At 43.3% G+C, this 20081-nt stretch overlaps 1 protein-coding gene across 1 annotated transcript in view; it reads left to right on the top strand.

The window, feature by feature from the left end:
• Positions 1-8150, top strand: part of dctn1b (dynactin 1b) — a gene marked incomplete at its 5' end in the record, with an annotated part of 33700 nt that extends 25550 nt beyond the window's left edge. The window contains 13 exons of the mRNA XM_079229372.1: positions 476-544; positions 714-926; positions 1097-1258; positions 1482-1613; positions 1744-1869; positions 2447-2589; positions 2678-2835; positions 4155-4279; positions 4668-4854; positions 5382-5455; positions 5550-5639; positions 5997-6229; positions 8055-8150. Of these exons, the coding sequence (XP_079085498.1) occupies positions 476-544; positions 714-926; positions 1097-1258; positions 1482-1613; positions 1744-1869; positions 2447-2589; positions 2678-2835; positions 4155-4279; positions 4668-4854; positions 5382-5455; positions 5550-5639; positions 5997-6134 (1617 nt within the window). The 3' untranslated portion in view covers positions 6135-6229; positions 8055-8150. The remainder of the gene's footprint in view (positions 1-475; positions 545-713; positions 927-1096; positions 1259-1481; positions 1614-1743; positions 1870-2446; positions 2590-2677; positions 2836-4154; positions 4280-4667; positions 4855-5381; positions 5456-5549; positions 5640-5996; positions 6230-8054) is intronic.
• Positions 8151-20081: the final 11931 nt, after the last annotated feature.

The raw sequence follows: 20081 nt of genomic DNA, 5'->3' as shown, positions 1-20081 counted from the left end.
AGTATAATAGTGATATTATGTGTGGGTATGAATTTTGCTTGTTTTGACCCACACACACAAGCTTGCGTGGTTGACGCTAGAAACTGAGATCTCAAACATGGATCTGAGTCTGCTTTACAAATGTTTTATGGAGGAAGAAAATGTTTGACCTCAAGGGTACACCCAATGATTGCTGGTAAAAGAAACACTAAATGTAAACACAAGTTAGTTTTGTTTAAAAGAAAACTCCACAGGGAACCTTTAAGTCACTTCACATCAAGTATGAAAAACGTACAGGCTGCAAATATACACAGTGTCATGACTTGATTTTCGGTTCAGCAGTAGTATTTCTGATGTAATGTATTTCAAACCTAATTTTCTTCTGCAGTCATATTTGTATTGCAACATACAGTTGCATATAAGAACATCACAATGCTAGTGTTGAAATGTTTATGATGACATAAACATCTTCCACTCAAAATGACTCGTCTCTCAGCACCTGTACAGCATCCACCTGGCCGATCAGAACGAGGACTGCACCATGCAGCTGGCTGATCACATCAGAGTGAGTACCAACATCTGAACTCAGTAAAAACACTAAATAAACCTCTTCACCGGTCTGTTTACGTCACGTTTCTCACCTGCAGATAATAATGAACACGATGGCTGTGCATTTAGCAGCTTGAACATCATCGCTACCAGTTTAACGTCCTACCTGTTGTGTCCATGTGCAGTTTACCCAGAGTGCCTTGGACTGCATGGCGGTGGAGGTCGGTCGTCTGCGGGCGTTCCTGCATACGGGTCAGGAGAAGGCCGACCTCGCCGTGCTGCTGAAGGACCTGGAGACGTCCTGCAGCGACATCCGACAGTTCTGCAAGAAGATTCGCCGCAGGATGCCGGGAACAGACGCGCCGGGCATCCCGGCGGCTCTCACCTTTGGGCACCAGGTAACCACGGCAACCAAACCTCCTCGCTGTCGACTTGCCGGCTGATTTGTCTCCCTGGTTCACGTCCGAGCTTACATTACTTAATCGTGTCAGAAGCATTCAATGAGGCGAAGGTTATATATATGTATATATGTGGTATAATTTAAGTCATGTTAACCTTTGGCCTGCAGGTGTGCGACACACTCTCTGACTGCAGGAAACACCTGACCTGGGTGGTGGCGGTGTTGCAGGAAGTGGCGGCAGCTGGAGCTCAGATGATGTCGCCTCTTGGTGAACAGGAGGGGCTGGCAGCCGTTAAACTGGAGGACGTGGCGTTCAAGGCAGGAGAGCAGGTGATACACAGTACTTCAGGTTATCTGCATTGGAAACGACTCTAAACAACAAAGATGAATCCAAAACAAAAATCAGTCAAACCATTTAGTTTATGTTCAGGACCATAATATGTGTTGTAGTTACGTGGAGCAAGTGACAGAAACATGTAATTTGTACCTGTAACAGACCCACAGTGAGCAACACAAACTACCAGGTTATTGACGAGCATACCATCGTTTTCAGATTTATGGATCGCAGGGCGCCAACCCCTACGACTGTCTGCGGCAGTCCTGTGGCATGGTCATAGCAACCATGAACAAGATGGCCACCGCCATGCAGGAGGGAGAATATGACTCGGAGAGGCCTCAAAACCAGGTGATTCAGTGTCAAGAGGAAGTTCTGCATGTCGCTGTTCAGCTCTGAAGACGTCTTGGTGGTTCTCTCCTCGACGTGAATGCAGCAGCAGGTTCTAATTCTGACGTTCTGCTCGTTAATCCATCAGAACCCTCCGCCTGTGGATCTGCGAGCGGCAGCTCTTCGAGCTGAAATCACCGACGCCGAAGGTCTCGGCTTGAAGCTGGAGGACAGAGAGACGGTCATCAAAGAGCTGAAGAAGTCTCTTAAGATCAAAGTGGGTAAACGTCCTACCTGCTGAAACGTGCAGCGGCTTCAGGGAGTATAAAAATCATACCGACTCCGGTGCTTCTTCTATTTAGCTTACATTTTTTGGATAATAAATAAATGGATAATCAATCAAATCTACCAGATTGAAGTTTTTTGTTGCGAGTAGACGCAGGGTCATGTGTTCACATTCCTAACAGCACTGTACATAGCACTAGAAATGAAATAAAACAATTAAAAAGGTAATGGTGGATTCAGCAGTAGTCAGTTATGATGTACTTTTACTACTTATTAAAACCCAATAAACTTGCAGCAATAACTCGCCTAACCTGCCACTCCTTTGATCGTTAATCGTCCATATTTTTTCTTTTTTTCTCAAAGATACCAAACGTTCTGTAATCCCATGCTGAATATATTAACACTCTTTTGTCTTCTCAGACTTTTCTGATAAACCTTAAAAGTCTTAATTACCTTCCAACAGCCAAATGATAAATCGATCAGTCCAAACTAATCTAATTGGCAGATTAATCAACAAGGAAAAGTGTAGACATGTTTATTGCATGGAACCTGTTTGTGTGTGTTTTCAGGGAGAGGAGCTGAGCGAGGCCAGTGTCCGTCTCAGTCTGCTGGAGAAGAAGCTGGACAGTTCGTCCAAAGACGCAGACGAACGCGTTGAAAAGATTCAGACTCGACTGGACGAGGCCCAGACTCTGCTGAAGAAGAAGGAAAAGTAAGAACTAACGGACGCAGACTCCGACAGGAAGTCACGTTCCGTCACAGAAGTCTACAGCTGAGCCGTGTTGTGCTTCTCTCCGCAGGGAGTTCGAGGAGACGATGGACGCTCTGCAGGCCGACATCGACCAGCTGGAGGCGGAGAAGGCCGAGCTGAAGCAGCGAATCAGCAGCCAATCCAAGATGACCATCGACGGGCTCCGAGGAACCGGCCCGTCAGGAATCGCTTCCATCGTCACGGGAGGTGAGTGGCAGGAAAACCACACGACATGTACATCTACAACGAGCTGAGCAATCTGAAGGAGCCATGTTACTACACGTGTTTTATATCGGTGTTAGTTTAGCACTTATTTTAACAGACTCAAAATCTATCTAACAAACGTCGTTTTAACTTCAAGTACGTAACTTTTTCTTCTTAATCTCTTACTTCACCTTCTGCAGAGGAACAAAAAGGTATCGACCTGCTGGTGATCCTGCATGCGCATGCTTCTTTTAGAAATAATGAAATGTTTTAATTGTGCATTGGGTGACGGCTGTTCGATACTACATGCATGTTTTATTTATTAAGGGTTTCTGCAGGTCTTGAAAAGTTGATTTACAGAAGTCCTAAATATTTGTAAATGGCTATAAAATGTTTGGCTAGCCAATGCACACTTGCTTTTAAAAGTGGGATTGTTAGTGTAGGAGTCTGTTTTTATGCTTTTTGTTGAGCAAACACTGTAGATGCAGTAACTAGGAAGCTCATCAGCTCAGAATGGTGTCAACTTTAGAAAACAACTTTATTTTAATAGAGTAATTATTACATCTGCTGCTTATCCAGATCCAGGTTGTTAATTTAATTATATCATTAGAAGTTATTGTTATATACTGCTGCGAAGTTCTAAAAATGTGATAATCAATACGTACATTTAGGCCATATTGTCATTACTGGTTTTCCATCGTACTTTCATACTGGACAGTTTGGGTTTGGTATTAAAACGTTTTTTAAAGTATTGTGTTAAACCTACAGGAACCCTGTTATTAAACCATTATGAAAGGTTTCACATACATATCTATCTATTTGAAGTACATTGCATAAATCTGCATCCTCTGGCATGTGCTTGATCGTAATCCATATTTATATTATCTTCTTTAAAATGTCCTCTGTAATTATTAATAATTACAACAGAAAGGAAAACAGAATGATGATGGTTTGACATATTGGTGGAAGAAAAGAAGTATTCAGAGTGTTGACTTGTTGGGTCGTTTATTCTGCAAAACTGCGTCCTGTTTCTATAAACACTTCACAGGATTAGCGTGTCAAATCTTAATCTGCAACAGCAACTGTCAGATAAAAAGTACAATGTCGAACTCTGAAATGTAGTGGAGAATAATTAATTAACATTTTTGTATGCACACTTAAAAAGTTCAACATTTAAATTATTGCCTCTGTAAACAAATAGTTTATTTGGTTTTCATTTAAACTGAGATTATAAAAGGTGGCTATACATGGTCACTCCATGTATAAAAGAAGGTTTGGGTTCAGTCAGCTGTTCAGAACGTTAATCTGCTCTTTCCCTCCAGCAGCCAACGTGATGCCCGGCACCGGTTCGGGTGTCCAGGTGATCGATTCTCCTCTGCTGACTCAGCAGATTGAAGCTCAGAGACACTGCATCAAACACCTGAAGAACGACAACAACAGAATGAAGGTACGAGTCCTCTCTCCACCATCTCCCGTTATACAGACTCTTCTATATTTCACCATGAGGGTGGTAGTGACATCATCATATCCCCACGTTCAGGGTGAACCTCATCATAATAAACCTGGAGATTTATATCCTTGAGTCCTAAATGTACATTAAATGCCCTGAATTGATATCGCCCTTAATGGGCTGTTAACATCAAGAATGAGGAAAATAATCAAACTAATGAAGTTTGCATTTAAAGTTTAAAAATAATATCTTTTTGAATTTTAGAATTCCAGTTTGAGTGATACCGATGGGAGGAAGTGACTGGGAATGCAGCTTTTGTCCTCAGATTGTCCTCCAACATGTGTTAAACATTTAAAATCTATTGTGTCCATGTTTTGTCTCGCAGGCTGAGAAGATGCGCGCTCAGCTCGCCGCTCTTCCTCCTCTTCACGTGACCAAACTTCCCTCCAGAGACGGCGGTCGCCCTGAGGTGCTCTCCAGCGCCCTCTACCGCAAGACCGACCAGCTGCTGGAGACTCTGCTGCAAATGAGTGCCAACGTCAAGGTGGTGGACATCACTGGGAGATCTCCGGGTATGCAAGTGATATGTTTTTATACAATGCTATGACTTTTGACATACTATACTGTGGCAGTTAAAATTACATTTTTATTGATCACATAACTTTTTTACATAATGCCTTTTCTTTGACAATTCTAGGACATACTGTACTACGATATTTTTTGTGACATACTATGAGTATGACTTTTTACAAGATACTATACTATGCCTAAAGCATAGTATAGTATCTTGTAAAAAGTCACAAATCATACAAAATGTATATTTTATTTATTTGACATACAATGACATTTTATGACGTTTTGATGTCATAAAAACTAAAAGAAAATGAGTATGTCATTATTATTAATAAAAAGCCATATTATGCTTTTTCATAAAAAAAATAGTATAGTATGTTAAAATATATAAAAACGTCATAAAAGTTGAAGTATAGTATTTCAGTAAAAATTCATACTGTATGACTTTCTTTGCACACTAAACCGTGAATGGAACTCCATATTAATCCCTAAATGAAGAACAGACTTGTTATTGTGTGTGCTGCAGTGACCCCTGGTGCTCAGCTCCTGGAACAGACGGCTAGATTACAGTCCCTCAGCGACACTCTGGGCAGACTGAAGGTAGGTACGCACACGCACACACTTAAAGTACTCGCCTAACAGGCTGATTCAGGACCAGTTCAAATGTCCTCCTCTTTTCTGTTCACTCTGTCAGGACGAAGTAGCCGAGCACGTCGTCCACCAGCACCCTGGAGCTCGAGTCTCGTCTGATTTTGCGACGTTCCCTTCAACCTTGTTTGTTAAGGTAAGAGCTTCAGAAGCACCTGTTAGACACACACTATTTATATACACATGCAATGGTTTCTTTAATGACTTTTAAATGACGTATCTCGTCTGACTACGTTGTTGTGGCCGTATATATAAATAAAAAAAATCCCCAAACAGTAACAGCTCTCCAAATAAACTAAAATAATGCAGATACTAACTTTTTCTAAATGGTTTCTATACCTGCTTCTATACCTTTTTTTTTTTTTTTTAAATATATGCCACTAGCTGTCATCTTGTTTTCCTTTTATTAGGAGCATGGTTAGAAGTCTTAAAAAGCAGAAGTGAAAAGGATCTCACCACAATCCACATGCTGAACCCTTTTTTTTGTCTTCAGGCGAAGGAGGAGAAGCAGGGCGACACGGTGCTGGTGGGTCGGGTCACGGTGCCGTGTAACCGCGGCCAAGAGCAGGTCCATCGCCTCGTCCTTTCGCAGGCTCAGCTGCAGAAAGTTCACAGTCTGCTGCAGACCTAAACCCCGTCTGATCCTGCCTGCTGCACCAACACCACCACCACCCAACAGCTTGGCAGCCTGGTTTCCACTCCAGGGCCAAACAAGTCAAACAGGAGGTATTTCAGATCACTAGTGGAGAGATTACAACCTGCAGGAAGTTATCTTCTTCGAAATGCAAGTTGATCTGTGACGGTCAGGGCTGTAGTTTGAGACCAGCGTCATCTCAAAGTCACTTTGGACTTCATGCCCCTGTTCGGTCTGTTTTAACGCTGCCTCGTCTTGGTCTGGGCCTTTTGGGTAAGAGACGATTCGTGATTGTTTCACACAAAAGTGCATCATTCAATGATAACTGCTTCTCAAATGTGAGGACTTTCTGCTTTTCTTTGTCTTTTATTATAACAGTAAACTGAACATTTTTGGGTGTTCAAAAGAAATCTGAAGATGCCACTCCCTCAAGACGTTTCACTTTTTCTTTTGCATTTTATCGACAAAACAATTAATCAGGAGAAGAATTGTTATAACCACTACTTGTAGGCCTAACTACAGTTGTTAATTACTACAAATATTTTAGCAAAATCTTCTTAAGATCAGGAAAACAGCATATTAATTTAGAATTATACACAACAGAGGGAAACTACCAACATCAGATTTTCTTTTCTGTAAAACCTCCCAATGACATAAGTGGCAACATTCGGGCATTTCCGATTATTGATCTCAAATCTAAATCATATGAGACTGAACTTGGTTTTCAAGGTGATTTGGATTAGACGGATGTTTCTCGACTACAGCCCTGAATACTGTAAATTAAAGACTGGGTGAGGCTACATTTAGTTTTATGGCCAGAATAGAAAAGGAAGAGATACTTGTAACTGCACTGCTGCATGCTGCCCAGATTCACAGATTGTATTTGTTGTGTAGTGAATATTTATGAACCTCTTCGTTGGCCCCGGTGTGGATGCTGCACGTTGTGGTTTATATTAGGCCAGAACACCATTTATATGTTACACTGTTAAAGCTACACAGTATTAGCGGGATCATGACTGTGTTGTAATTTTAATCAGGTGTCGCATACTCCATTTTTATAACTTAACCGTCTAAAGGAAAGAAGGATTATGCGATTGAGAAATTGTGGCTATTTTACTGCGGTTTGATTAAAGAGACCTTTTGCACATATTTCAAGTCCTGAGTGGCCGATGGAACCACAGGGGAGAACGAAATCCTTGAATGTAACTTTATTTCACTGACGTTTTGATGACAAAATGATTCTAGCAAAGAAGTCAGCATGCGAGAAAACTCCGGAACGCGTCGAGGATTTAGCATTTCGCTCTGTGGTTCGATTGAAACCGTGACGGCACAGAACTAAAAGAAAATCTGATTAACCTCGAGGGATTTACTGTGTAAAACACGGATACAATTATTTTGCTTCTGCAGATTTGTCACGTTTTAATTTAAAAACTTAAATGAAGCATCATGGTTTACATTATTTATTACACTTATGGTGTAAAGTCCTGGAAGTTGTTACTTTTACACGCTGGTTGTATTGGTAAAGTTGCTGAATTACAAAAATCCAGAAATGTGTTTATAACTTTTTGTTCTGCTGAGATTCCTGTTGCTGTTTCAAACTTCTTCCGAGCCTTAACGGGCCGAGAGCCTCGTGGTAAAGAGAAGTCGCCTGCCTTACGTTTGATTTGTTTAGAACAAACCTCGTTTCAAGCAAAACTACATCTTTGCCAAAGAATCTTTTGTTTCTCTTCACCAGTTAGTTTATTAATCCATGCTAATTGTTTTATTATTGATTTGTTAGACTATGTTTACACAGTAAACTGCCATCACTTGAAGTTTTATTTTATAATTAATTTAATGAATGGGCATCTACATAACTGTAGTTTAAGAGGGGAAATGCAGACATTAATTTATTCTTTCTGTTATTTATCTGTGCAGCTGATCTGCAGCTCGTCGAACTTGTCTTACCGTTTCCCTCGTGTGGCTTCCTGCTGTTGCACAACCGATAACCGATCAATAAAGACATTAACGCCAGTGTATCTTTGTCGGCTTTCACTGTCTCCATTCAAAGCATGGAATTTAGCAAAAATGTTAAAAGAATCTGGTTTATTTTTTATTTTTTTACATTAAAACACATTTTCAAGGATTAAAACATTCTATTGTAGAAGTAGAAAAATGTAAAAATATTTGTATCTAATGAGTAGAACTCTACATAATCTTTCGAATATCAACTAAAACAATTTGATCGCAAATAAATAAAAAGTATCTTTTAGTTAGGTTAGGTAGTTTTGTTATAAAAAAAATGGTATAAAATGCTTTCACATCATTGATTTAATCTAGATTAAAAAAAAGAGTTGACTGGTTTGATCACTGCCAGGCGGTTCTTCTGCTCAGGACGCGGTTAGTGATCCTCTGAAAGACAGAAAAACAGCAACCAGCTTTTAAAGAAAAGGTGTCGGATTAATTTTTTTCGACTTTGTGAATGAGAACAGCCGTTTGTGTTTCACCTTGTTGTAGAGTTGAGCGTTCAGCCGGTAAGATCGATACTCTGCTTTTCTCCTCTCCTCCTCTCTCCTTATCTGCACCTCCGGAAGACTCTCATAAATCCTGGTGAAGACAGTGAAACTTAGTATTCTGCAACATCTGAGTTCAACAAAAGTACTGCAGCACCAGTGATGAGGTAGAACGTCATAATAATACTCATAATACCTAAACATTTAACACAACGGCTGTATTTGAAACGTCAGGAGGTCATTAGTTCCCAAATCAATAAACAGATCTTACATTCCTTGCTTTTAACCATTTTAAAAACACTAATCAATATGAAATCTAGTCCAAATGGTAATATTTTATACTCTAGTACTATTAGTAGTATTTAATGTTCCTATTGTTTCATGCTTGTCATACAAATTCGAAAAATCCCCCGCAATCGTCTTAAAATCGATCGTATTCATACTATTTTTCATTAAAATAATAAATCACTTATTTTACATTTTGAAATAAAGAAAATGTATTCAAAGCAAATTTAAATCGTACTGTTTGGATCTCTGTATCATCTCTTTTCTGGGAACAGCCCTCCTGAGCAGAGCGGGGCCTAAACACACGGATGAAAGAAAAAATAACTCATTTAAAACACAGACGTGGGTTTAACAATGCCTGTGCAGAAACTGTAAGGAACAGTTATCTGGATACATAAAACAGCAGTGAGACAGAACATTAGCGACACCTCAGTTAACGGGCTCTGTACACTAAAAATGGGGATTAAGTATTCCCCTCGTGGTATCTGTTTCCGGTTACCTGCGGGCTTTGACAGCCTCCCTGGTCCTCCGGGCCGACTGAAGAGTTGGTCTCTGTCTCTGCTGAAGACTTCCTGTAGCTTCCTCTCCTCCACCTGCAGAGCCAGGCGCCTCACCCTCCGCCTGGACTGAGAGATGAACTTTGGACGACGCATCTCCAGAGCCTCCTGCAGGATTGAAGAGGATCATGCATGTTTTTAAAAACACAAAAAGGATCAAGAAGATTTGATTGTTTGAATATCAAAAATAGTGTGAGTGAGTGAGTGAGTGAGTGAGTGTGAGTGAGTGTGTGTGTGTGTGTGTGTGTGTGTGTGTGTGTGTGTGTGTGTTAGGTAATCCGAGCTTCTCTGTGATTTATTTACGTAGCCGGCCTTTTAGTGCTTGGGAAAAATTGTTTTAATTATTCATATGTACATAACAAGCCAAGGCTGTGCAGGAACCAGAAAAAAAAGTTTCCACATCACAAAGAACATTTTCCTCTCTTCCTCAATGTACAAATAAACATTCTGCCCAAACAAGATCCTGTTAGGCAACGTTTTGGGAAGAAAAAGACAAACTGACCTGAAGAGAGATGCGAGCCAGACCAGAGGACATGGTTTTGGTTTCTGGACCTGAATCGGGTTCAGCATGTTCGTTCCCGTCCTCATGGACTTGTCTCGGTCTCAGCGGTTCCCTCCATGGCTGGGTTCTGCTGTATGGTTCAAACCAGGCGGCGCTCGGCTTCCACGGCGACTCCTCTTCCTCTGGCCGGTTCTCCTTCCTCACCTCTGACCTCAGGCCGTCAGCAGCGATGAACCATGAAACACCTGGAAAGGACCAGGAAAGTTCAAACCAGACAAAATCAATAAAAAACAATTTGGTTTTACTCTGGTGTTAAAAATATACTGTGTACATACAGCGATAGTTAAGAGCACAGACACCAAATTTGTACTCTGACGTACCTTCAGGGAAAGTCTTTGGTGGGCTTCTCTTGCTCTTCCTCTTTTTTTGTGACCCCTGACTCTTCAAGGGGCTCCTCCGCCCTCCTCTTCCTCTCTCCACGCTGGACGAGCGAGAGGAGATCTGGGGGGACGTTCTGGCTTCACCAGGTGAAGGGAAAGTGGTTCCAACATCTCTTGTGTGGCGTCGGATCCCATTACTGACGAGCTCCGGGTCGCCTGAGGAACAAGAGAGCAACAGTGTGAAGAATCTTTTCAAGAATTACTTTTGTTGCAACTTTAAAAGTATAAAAAACATCTTAACTTTAAAACGGGAAACAAAATTCCCGGGTTACCGTTTAGCTGTTGAGCTAACACCAGAACATTTACGTCAATGCCATTAAAATGTATAGTTGCTTCCTTCAAATAAAATAATTACTTGACTCATTCTTCCATTTTAGCAAGTAACTCTTCTTCTGCTGCACTGACCTGCCTGGATGCCTCTGCTGACCATTTTGACAGCCTTCTTGGCTGCCAGAGTCCTGGAGGGGCCGCGGTGTGACGGGAGGCTGTAAGTGCTCATTGATGTTGGAGAATCAGCCTCAACCTGAAGGCGAAGATGAAATTACAAACATTTAGAGCGGTTCAATACCTGAAATAAGTCACTATATTCACGTGTCACTTTATTCTGTGCACCAGTAGAGAACTATTTCACAGAACCCATTTGGACATGCCGCAGTAGGAAAAGGCACAGGTGTAAATATTAAATGAATGCAACCTGCAAAAAGATTTTTGAAATTGTGTTCAAGTTCCTTTGGTGAACTTTAGCAGCTTATAATGAAGATATCATTTGGGTAAAACACTATATTTTGACTGCTCTTGTCAGACCGTGCTGATACTTGAACAAAGAAAGGTGTAGTGGTGAATTATGGTTCCATGTTTAAATAAAATGTATTTCCAAGGGTCTTGTGTTAAGGGGCGGTTAACCAAATAGAGCTATGTTTATTGCACTTGGTACATGATTATTCTTATACATCTGGAATTGAATTAGTTTTTACAGGCAATTAAATGCAGATATACTTACTGTGGACTCATCAGTGCCGGTGGTCTCTAGAAGTGTGGTGAGGTGAGGCGGCTCTTTGTGGCTTTCTCTCCTCTGTTCCTTCCCTTCTTTCTGCTTCTTGATGGTGCCGTACAGTTTACTGAGGCCGCCGCTCGTTGTCAGGTGCTGGACTCGGTGGGCTCCGAAGGCTCGGATCAGACGCGCTGTGTCCACAGTGGACATGGAGCCGGAGCCGGAGCCGGTGGACAAGGTCTCCAACTCGTCTCTGTCTGCGGGACAGAGGTGATGACTCTGGTAGGAGCCCTGTGAGAAGCTGGAGGTGAAGGTGCGGCGGCTGTCCTCGTCTGCAGGTTGAGACGTTGTCTGGACCTGAAGACTCTGCGTCCCGGCCTGAAGAGGGACGGCAGGTTCACCTTCGACCTTTCTACCGCCTCTGACTTTCCTCTCAGCTCCTCTGGCCTCACATCCTACGCTCCTCTTCACCTCTCCAACATTCTCTCCTCTTCTGGCTGGCGTGCCTTCTTGTAGTTCTGACGTGTCTGTACCCTGTGAGCTATGAATGAGACGGGACAGGCGTTCCAGCCGCCGAAGCAGTGATGCCTCTCTGTTGCTGGTTGGTCGGGACTCCTCCAGGCTCCACCGATCACAGAACCTCTCCCACAGCTGGTCCAGAGGACCGCTGCTCTGGCGAGCAGCAGGATGAGGGAGGCGAGAGTCCCTCCTCTCCTGGTCGACCTCCCCTCCTGCCTGGGGGGCGGGGCTTTGGCCTGGGCTGGTCCCCTGGTCTCTCTTGGAGGCTCTCTGGGTGCTCAATAAAGGCACTCTGGCAGCCGATACCTGAGAAGATGGTTTTGGAGCTTGAGACCCAGTTGTTTGTGAGGTTCCATCTGTTGATACAGAGGTACCTATGATGAGAGAGAGAGGTAACAGGTGTTACTTCTGAATTAGGATAAGAGTTTAAGAGGCTGAACAAGATTCTTTGGAAATCATCTGCTCCCGGGAGCCACACACCTTAATGCCTTGTTGTCCAAGAAAGTTTATAAAACAAGCCGGTTCTTGGATCCCTTGTTGCTCCATTTAGTTTGGTATACATTTATTATTCTTTACGCATAAGATGTCCAGAAACTGAATATTACTTCAATTATCACTCTCCCTCCTATTTCGGTTCTCCTCCATGCTGCTTCTGTTAGTTGGTTTTTCTCTCAGTCTCATTTATCTTCTCACTTTCTTTTCCCATCAGAGTATAACGGGTTATACTGTGCATCTCTTTCGTTTCTCGCTTTCTGCGACAGCAAGAAATGCCCGGACGTAAACTACATTAGCAATGTCTGAGTAAGAGACACGAGTGTACCGGATATACTCAATGATGATGACGAGTGACGCAAGTACAGTTAAGATTATGCTTGCATATATATATACATATATATATATATATACACATATATATATATACACATATATATATATACACATATATATATATATATATATATATATTGTACTGTATAAATATATTAAACACTAAATGTATCTAATAATTATAATTTGCCATAAAACAATATTGGAACATATTAAGTTGAGTGGAAGAGGTAATGTTGACTTTCATTTGTGATCAAAAGATTATTGTAGTTTACTTCAGTGAGAACAGTCTGCTGATAACAGCACACTTAATCGTTATTTACACGTTTTGTTTCTTTTAATATGTAAATAACGATTGCCAAGCCCATTGTTTTATACGTGTCTAAGTAAAAGTCTAATAAGAGTGAGGCAGAAAACAAACTAGATCTATCCATCTAATTTTTTTTTCGTGTCTACAACCCAAATAAAAATAACCTATGATTTATTGGACAGTGTTTAGTAATATGTTTCCTGGAAGCATGTCACACAATACAACTTCATGAGTATGCGCACTGTTTGCGTGAGTGCTCGGCTCACCTCTGTGTCCCGGCTCGTGCATTTTGAAGGTGGCTGTTTTCAGCCTCTTGCTGTAGATGCCCTCAGAGTGTCTGATGGAGACTGCGCGGTCCAACCCAGCGTCTCTGTGCCCGAGGACCTGGCTGCTGAAGCGTGGGGGCACAGCGTCGTCCGAGCCTGGTCAAAACCCAAAAGTGTCCGTTTACATCATGGTGCTACTCATAAGACTGTAAAACTAGATTGTCCACATTTCTGAGATGACGGGTTAATAACGCTGCAGGAAAAGTGACCAGGATTCTTCATTTTGTCCCCTTTCAGTTAGCAATGAACAGAAGATGTTCAAAGATATTGAGTTTGAGTCTGCAGTCCCCTCTCTCCCTCCGTCTCTCTGCTGGGGCCCCTTTGTCTCACTCTGCCCCTGAACATGAATAATGAATGCACTGCCTGGTGTAGGTTACAATAGACCAGCTGCTCCCCACACAGGCACCAGGGAAAAGAGAGCAGAGCCTCCGCATTCAACTGACAATTCAATTCTCTAGATTTAATAAACTAATTTCATGACCTTTTCTACTATTTGATGAGTGATAGCTGCAAGATGCAAGAAGCAGTCAGGTTATTTCCCCAAGAGCCATTTTCTTCAGTTGTCTTGAGCTTGTGTCATTTGACACAAGCCTGTTGTTCATAGGTTCATGCTTTTCTTATCCATTATATTTTTTGATTTTTATGATTTTACTTAACACTATTTCTAATGTATTTTCCTGCCTACAAATATGAGAAATACATTATTCAATCCGCCCCACAGTTGAGGGTCAGTTCAATGCACCTGTAGCGCGCTCAGCCCTCACTTAACTCTATCAGCCAACATTAGCCTCATATTTTAGCTTTAAGACCCATATTTTAATCCCCTTTTCATCATCTGTGATCGGAAAATTCAGACTGACTTTTAGTCAGTAATGGAGTGGAAACGCAACCAAAATTCAATGTGACCTCTTATATTTGAGAGGAATGTACCTGGGTGAGTGCTCTCCATGGTGGTGTCAGAAGGGTCGGTTGAGGAGACATCAGCTTCTGTTTGAGGCATGTAGAAAAGCTCCTCACTTCCATGGGGTTTATAAGGTAACAGAACAGGCACTGCTATCAGAAAGGTGAGAAAGCATCTTTACCAAATCACAGAATATCTAGAATAAAGCCATGTTTACAACTTATGATCTAATGCAGCATCAGAACGTGTAGCCTGATCGAAGCAAATATCATAAAACACAAATAAACGTACACAGTATGTTCTCGTCCATCCTCTAGTTTAGAACTCAGCCCTCATTTATAGTGTGATAAACAGAATAGTGATGGGATAGGAACTGAACTATAAAACTGTAAACTCCTCCTGTTAATTAACTAAAAATAAGTCTCATAATGCGCTGTATATTTCATAACAAGCCTACCTGGTGTTTCACTAGTGAAAGGTCTTTGTGACACAACAACTCTGTGAGGCGTAGATGTCGAGGTCTTCTGTCCTCGAGGGACAGCGGCTTTGAACAGGGTGAACGTCTCGGCTCTTTCAGGCACCCGCTGTCTTTTTGGCTCTCTGGTGTCGTACCACTCTGGTGGACTGGACAAACCGACTCCTTCATCCGGACTGCTGGTGGCAGAAGAGTGTCTGAGGGGGACGAATTCTTTACGTGGTCGCGGTGTAACGGCATCAACATGACTGGAGTGGACAGCGATGGTCGAGCTGTGATCAGTGGCTTTGGGGGACAGAGTGAGATGGACATGCGAGACGTGACCTGTCGTGGCTACGGGTTCAGATGTGGATGAACCTGTGGCCTGTTTGGCTTCATGACTAACACCAGAAACAGAGCTGTCCTGGACGGATAAGTCATCATCTCGCCTGAAAGATTGTGTGTTGTCGTCTTCAGCGTTCACATCCTCCCTACCTAAACCCAGCGAGGGCGGAGGAGGGCCTTCCAACTGGCCTCCTACAGTGTCTTGTCTCTTCAGATTCCCTGATGCAGTCAGGTTACTGCTTGGTTCAAAGACCAATGCCGGCTTCCTGGCTGCCTCATCCTCTTCTTCATCCATGGAAGGGTTCACCACCCTGTTAACTTTAGGGTGTTGCACCGCTTTGGTGGAGAGCTCAGTCAGGTGGAGCTGCTCTGGCGCTGGACTGAGGGAAGGCGCAGGCGACGTGGAGGGAGAAGGGGAGGTGGAGCGCCTGCAGCTGGTGATGGTGATAGATGTGAGAGCCTGAAGGTTTGTCCTAGGGAGGGTTACCCGTTCTCTGGCTGCGATCTCTTGTATTAGAGTCTGTAGATCTGGGCGAAGAGGGTTTTGAAGCTGCACACTGGAGTCAGAGAGCTTTATGCTAAAGCCCTGCAGCGTCTGGGACGGCTGGTTGTTGGGGTCACCAATGGGAGTGGGTGACTCCGCTTGCTGAGGTGGATCTGGCCACTTTAGGACTCGAACACTGGACGCTGCACTGCTCTCTGTGCTCCCCAGACTCTGAAAGGTGAAGCAAAATCAAGAAGTATGTTTTTAAACTGTGAGACCAAGCAAGGTCCTAGTTCATGTTATCCTGTGAATTCAATCATGAGCTGCAAACATCAAAAGAAAAACCTTTTGCACTGCAAAATTGCTCTGGAAACATTATTAATTAATGTTTCCAAAAGTCTGACATGCATTCGTTGACACAACATTCCCGTTACCTTTAGCATGAGACGTGTACTGTCCAGAGATTGAGGGTAGACGTCGAAATGACAACAATTTATTTTTGTCAATATTCAAAAGATTGAAAAAAGGAATTGCATGGCAAAATGAACATTTGTTATTGTTAATTTCCAGTACTTTATAAATGTTTTATAATAACAAAGAGCTCTTCACCAGTGGTTTACCTTTATGGGTTTTTTTAACAGCAGCTCTCTCTTGATCTCTTCAATCCTCTTTCGGTCTTCTTTGTCCAACTCCAGAGGCTCACACTGCTGTCCTGATATCTTCAGCTTAATCCACTCTGCAACATGCAAACTATTATGCTTGTGCAGATGATTTGTTGGAAACGTTTATCTGGATGTTTAACCATGAAAACGTATTAAACTTAGAGTTTAAAATGTTAACAATGTGTGAATCCTCCTACCTCTGGCTTTGCTCTCCTCTTGGTCAGTGGTGCTGGATGTACTGGACACCACTGTGGCTGGAGATTCACTCTGCAGCAACTTGACCACTCTGATTGCAAGCGAGCTCCTACTGCTTCCATCACTCATCACACCCTGATCATTGTCCTCGAAGGTGGGTGAGGAGGGGTTACTCCATTCACGACCTTCCAAAGTAGTCTGTTTTCCCACCTCTGTGTCTGCAGAAGTATATGTGAGCTGTTGTGTGCTCAAAACTGGTGAAGGCGTGCTGACCGGTGGCTGTGGTGGGACTGTGCTGTCAGGGGGAGCAGCACTGCAGCCCTCAGGCTCTGCCCGCCGGGCTGATTGGGAGTGGACAATGGACAGCCCTGAACCTCTACCAACAGTGTCATCTTGTGGTCGTCTGTATGCACTGGCTGTCGGTGCAGTCACAAGAGCTTGTATGGATGAATTATTAGGTTGCCCCAAAGAAGTCATACTATCTTGACCAATCAAGCCTTCTCTCAGTTTCTCTGAGGTCAGCATGGAGTCGGACGTGGACCTGGACCACAGTAGAGCGCGTTGAGTTCTGGGATCCTCCGTGGCAGAGGAGGAGGAGAATAAGGGGTTCTGGAGCCCGCTGGTTTTCTTCCTTAGTGAGCGGAAGATGTCCTCATCGTCAGAGAGTAAACAGGATGCTGCAGGGGAGGCTGAGGAAGCCTCAGAAGACCCAGCAGAGAACACGTTCTCTGCCTGGGAGAGACGTTTGCGAATCTCCAAAAAGGCCGCGGAGCTAACGGTAGAAAGTTCTGCACTTTGCTCCAAACTACGGTTCACTTGCGAGGGAGACTCCAAGTCTCCAAGCTGGATGGTATTGTGGCTGCTGGTTAAGCTGCTTTTCATATGCTGTTGCTGGGTGGAAGGATAAGAGTCTTCATCAGGCAAGGAGAAGGTTGCCAGTCTGCGTTTACTCTGGGTAGCTTCTGTGTCTGAAAAAGGAGAAGCCCGCCTAGTCCAGTCTGGGACAGATACACCTGGACCAAGACTGTCCAGGCTCGACGGTATGGATACACTGGAGTCCACTGACAGAATGCTGCACCTTGAAAACTCTCTTTCATGGGGACTGCCACCTGAAAATACAATATGCAGAGTTTTTTTTGTGCAAATAAACCATATTGCTTCATATGGGGAATACAAGTAAATTTACCAATTAACAGTTGGTAAAAGGATCCATTAATCTTTTAAGTGGAGAAAATTAAAAAAGTTAATGAAATGTGTAATAACACCATAGTACAACCACAACAAGTTTAAGACCAGGCGTACAACATGCTGTAACTTTTTATTTGGGCCTATTTATGCAGTGTATGATGACTGCAGGTAATGGCATTTACTTGGATACTTTTCTAGATATTTGGTTCTCAGCTCAACCAAACCAACTGGTTTGGACTGGTCAAATTGTTGTGGCCCAATGAAAATTCTACGTTCCATATAAGTTATATATTTCTTTTAGAACGTTAGTTGCAAAAGTACCTTCAGAGATTTGTGTGCTCCTGGTTGGTGTTCCAACTGATCCTTCAAGTGTACAGAGCTCAGTGGGAGAGAATTCAGGCTCTCTGATTGGCCCTCTGGGTGTGAATGGAGTTAAAATTGTTGAGGGAGACTGGTCAATACCCAGGTTACGAAGATACAACTGCAAGAAAAATAAATACAATATCAGAATCAGGTATATACAAATCTACACAATTTGACCCATATTCCCTACATAGTGCACACTGAATGAAATTAACTGCGACATCTTTTAATGTATTATCTGCTGAAACTGTATTTGCATTAACAACTTCATAAGTTTCCAGTCTTAAACCTATTTAAATATATTTTTACAAAATCCTTTGCTTGTTTATATAGGATTTTCAGTTTTTCAATTACCGGAATTCGCTCTTCAATGTTGAGCTCCCGCGTCCTGGGCAGAGGTGGTGGCGTTGATAGTTTTGAAGTCCAGTGTGGTGCGTAGTTATCGACCTCCAGGCTGACAACAGAAGACGCTCCAGTTCCTAATTTCATTCCACTGTTGTAACTATCTTGGGAACTTGAGTGTGTCAAATCTCGATCAAGTGACACGTCACTGAAAAGACCGAGGCTCAGAAGAGGCGAAGGTTGAACTGTGGCGCTCGGCTGATGATGGACATCATCCTGAATCTGACTGTTCTCTTCTTCTGCAGGTCTTTTTTTCTGCCGATCTTTCTGGACCGACGTGACGATGGTGCTAAGAGAGGACTGGGACTGTGACCTGCCAAAGGGTGAGGCAGAGGGTCTTGTTGCAGACCCAGTGTTATCTTTGTCACTTGGATCCCTGCCCACCGCCTCCCCTCTTCTTGAAGGAGAGCCATAGGGAGCTGTGGAGGAGCTCTCTGGGACATTCTGATTGACAGCACTTGAAACAGCAGGCTGTTGTAAACTCCTCACCTGCTGACTCAGGATGTGATTCAGGGGATCAGATACTGCATCGTAAGCTTTCTTTTTAGGAGAGATGCCAGAAAACCCTTGTAGTGCCAAGCTATCAAATAGTGACGGGTTGCCTGAACTCTGATTTGCCCTCCAAGCGTCTACTTTCTGCATATAGTTAAGACTCGGGAGACACTGGACTTCTGCAGAGGTAGCTTCCTCTTGGCTTTGATTTGCTTCGTCTGGGGAATGGACATCAGCCATAGGAACATCTGGCTGTGGAGAGATCCCTGTGTTTGACTGATAAGAGTTATTATTAGATTCTATGACAGCAAGTTGCCCTAATTTAGCCTTGGCGCTAGATTTTGGTGGAGCCTTGAAAACTCCCGGAGTGGACTGAGACTGTGGAAGGAAACCAAGGTAGGACCCATCAATCCCTGTTTGGTTCCCTGAGAACCAGAAGTCTTGCTCTCTGTGGCCCCGTTCAACTCCTGCTGAAAACGCTCCTGTCCATTGCAGGCCACCCATATTCGTTCTGGTCTCGCTCTGCTTGCCTTCAGACATCCCTGTGGGATATTGTGTGAAAGGTGGACCGGGTGATGTCAGACTTTTCCGCTGTTGGCTTTTAGATCCAGCTTCACGTCTGCTGCACCGCTCTACCTCTGACAGCAGCTCTCTGTGTAACTCGTCACTACTGTCATCAGGTTTAGTGTTACGGCACCCCGTGGTGATGTTACAGACCTCAAACGACAAGGTTCGTGATTGGTCAGGGTAGAAATCTTTGTCGGGTTGTTGCGTCTGCGGCTCGGGAAAAGAAGCTGCCCCGGGAGGACCTTCTCTTCTAACCATGCTTTGGTCAGTGGCTGGTTTACAAACGTCCGTGCTTTTAGATTGTTCGGCATAAGATGCAGCGGCCTTCACAGAGGTCTTTGAGGTGGAGGAAACAGCACTACTGCTGCTGCTGCTTGGCATACCAATATCTTTCTGAAGGAGTTTCAGAAGATGCTGGGCAGGAATATCTTTACTCAGAAAGAATGTCTCATCTTCAGCAGCCTCTCCTACTGGCTTATCTGGAGGGTCAGTGCACATCTCAAAGTCCTTCTCTCTGCTACTGGCACCATCTCTGGATGGTACTCCCGGTCTGTCAGCGGTGGCAATCGGTGGGGAGTGAACAGTTTCCTCTCGTATGCCTTCTCCTATTACTGACAAACTGTGCTGGGAAAGAGAGCAGC

This window comes from Taurulus bubalis (assembly GCF_910589615.1).
Source record: "Taurulus bubalis genome assembly, chromosome: 1".
In the NCBI taxonomy this organism is placed as follows: domain Eukaryota; kingdom Metazoa; phylum Chordata; class Actinopteri; order Perciformes; family Cottidae; genus Taurulus; species Taurulus bubalis.
This window is presented reverse-complemented; position numbering and strand designations above follow the sequence as displayed.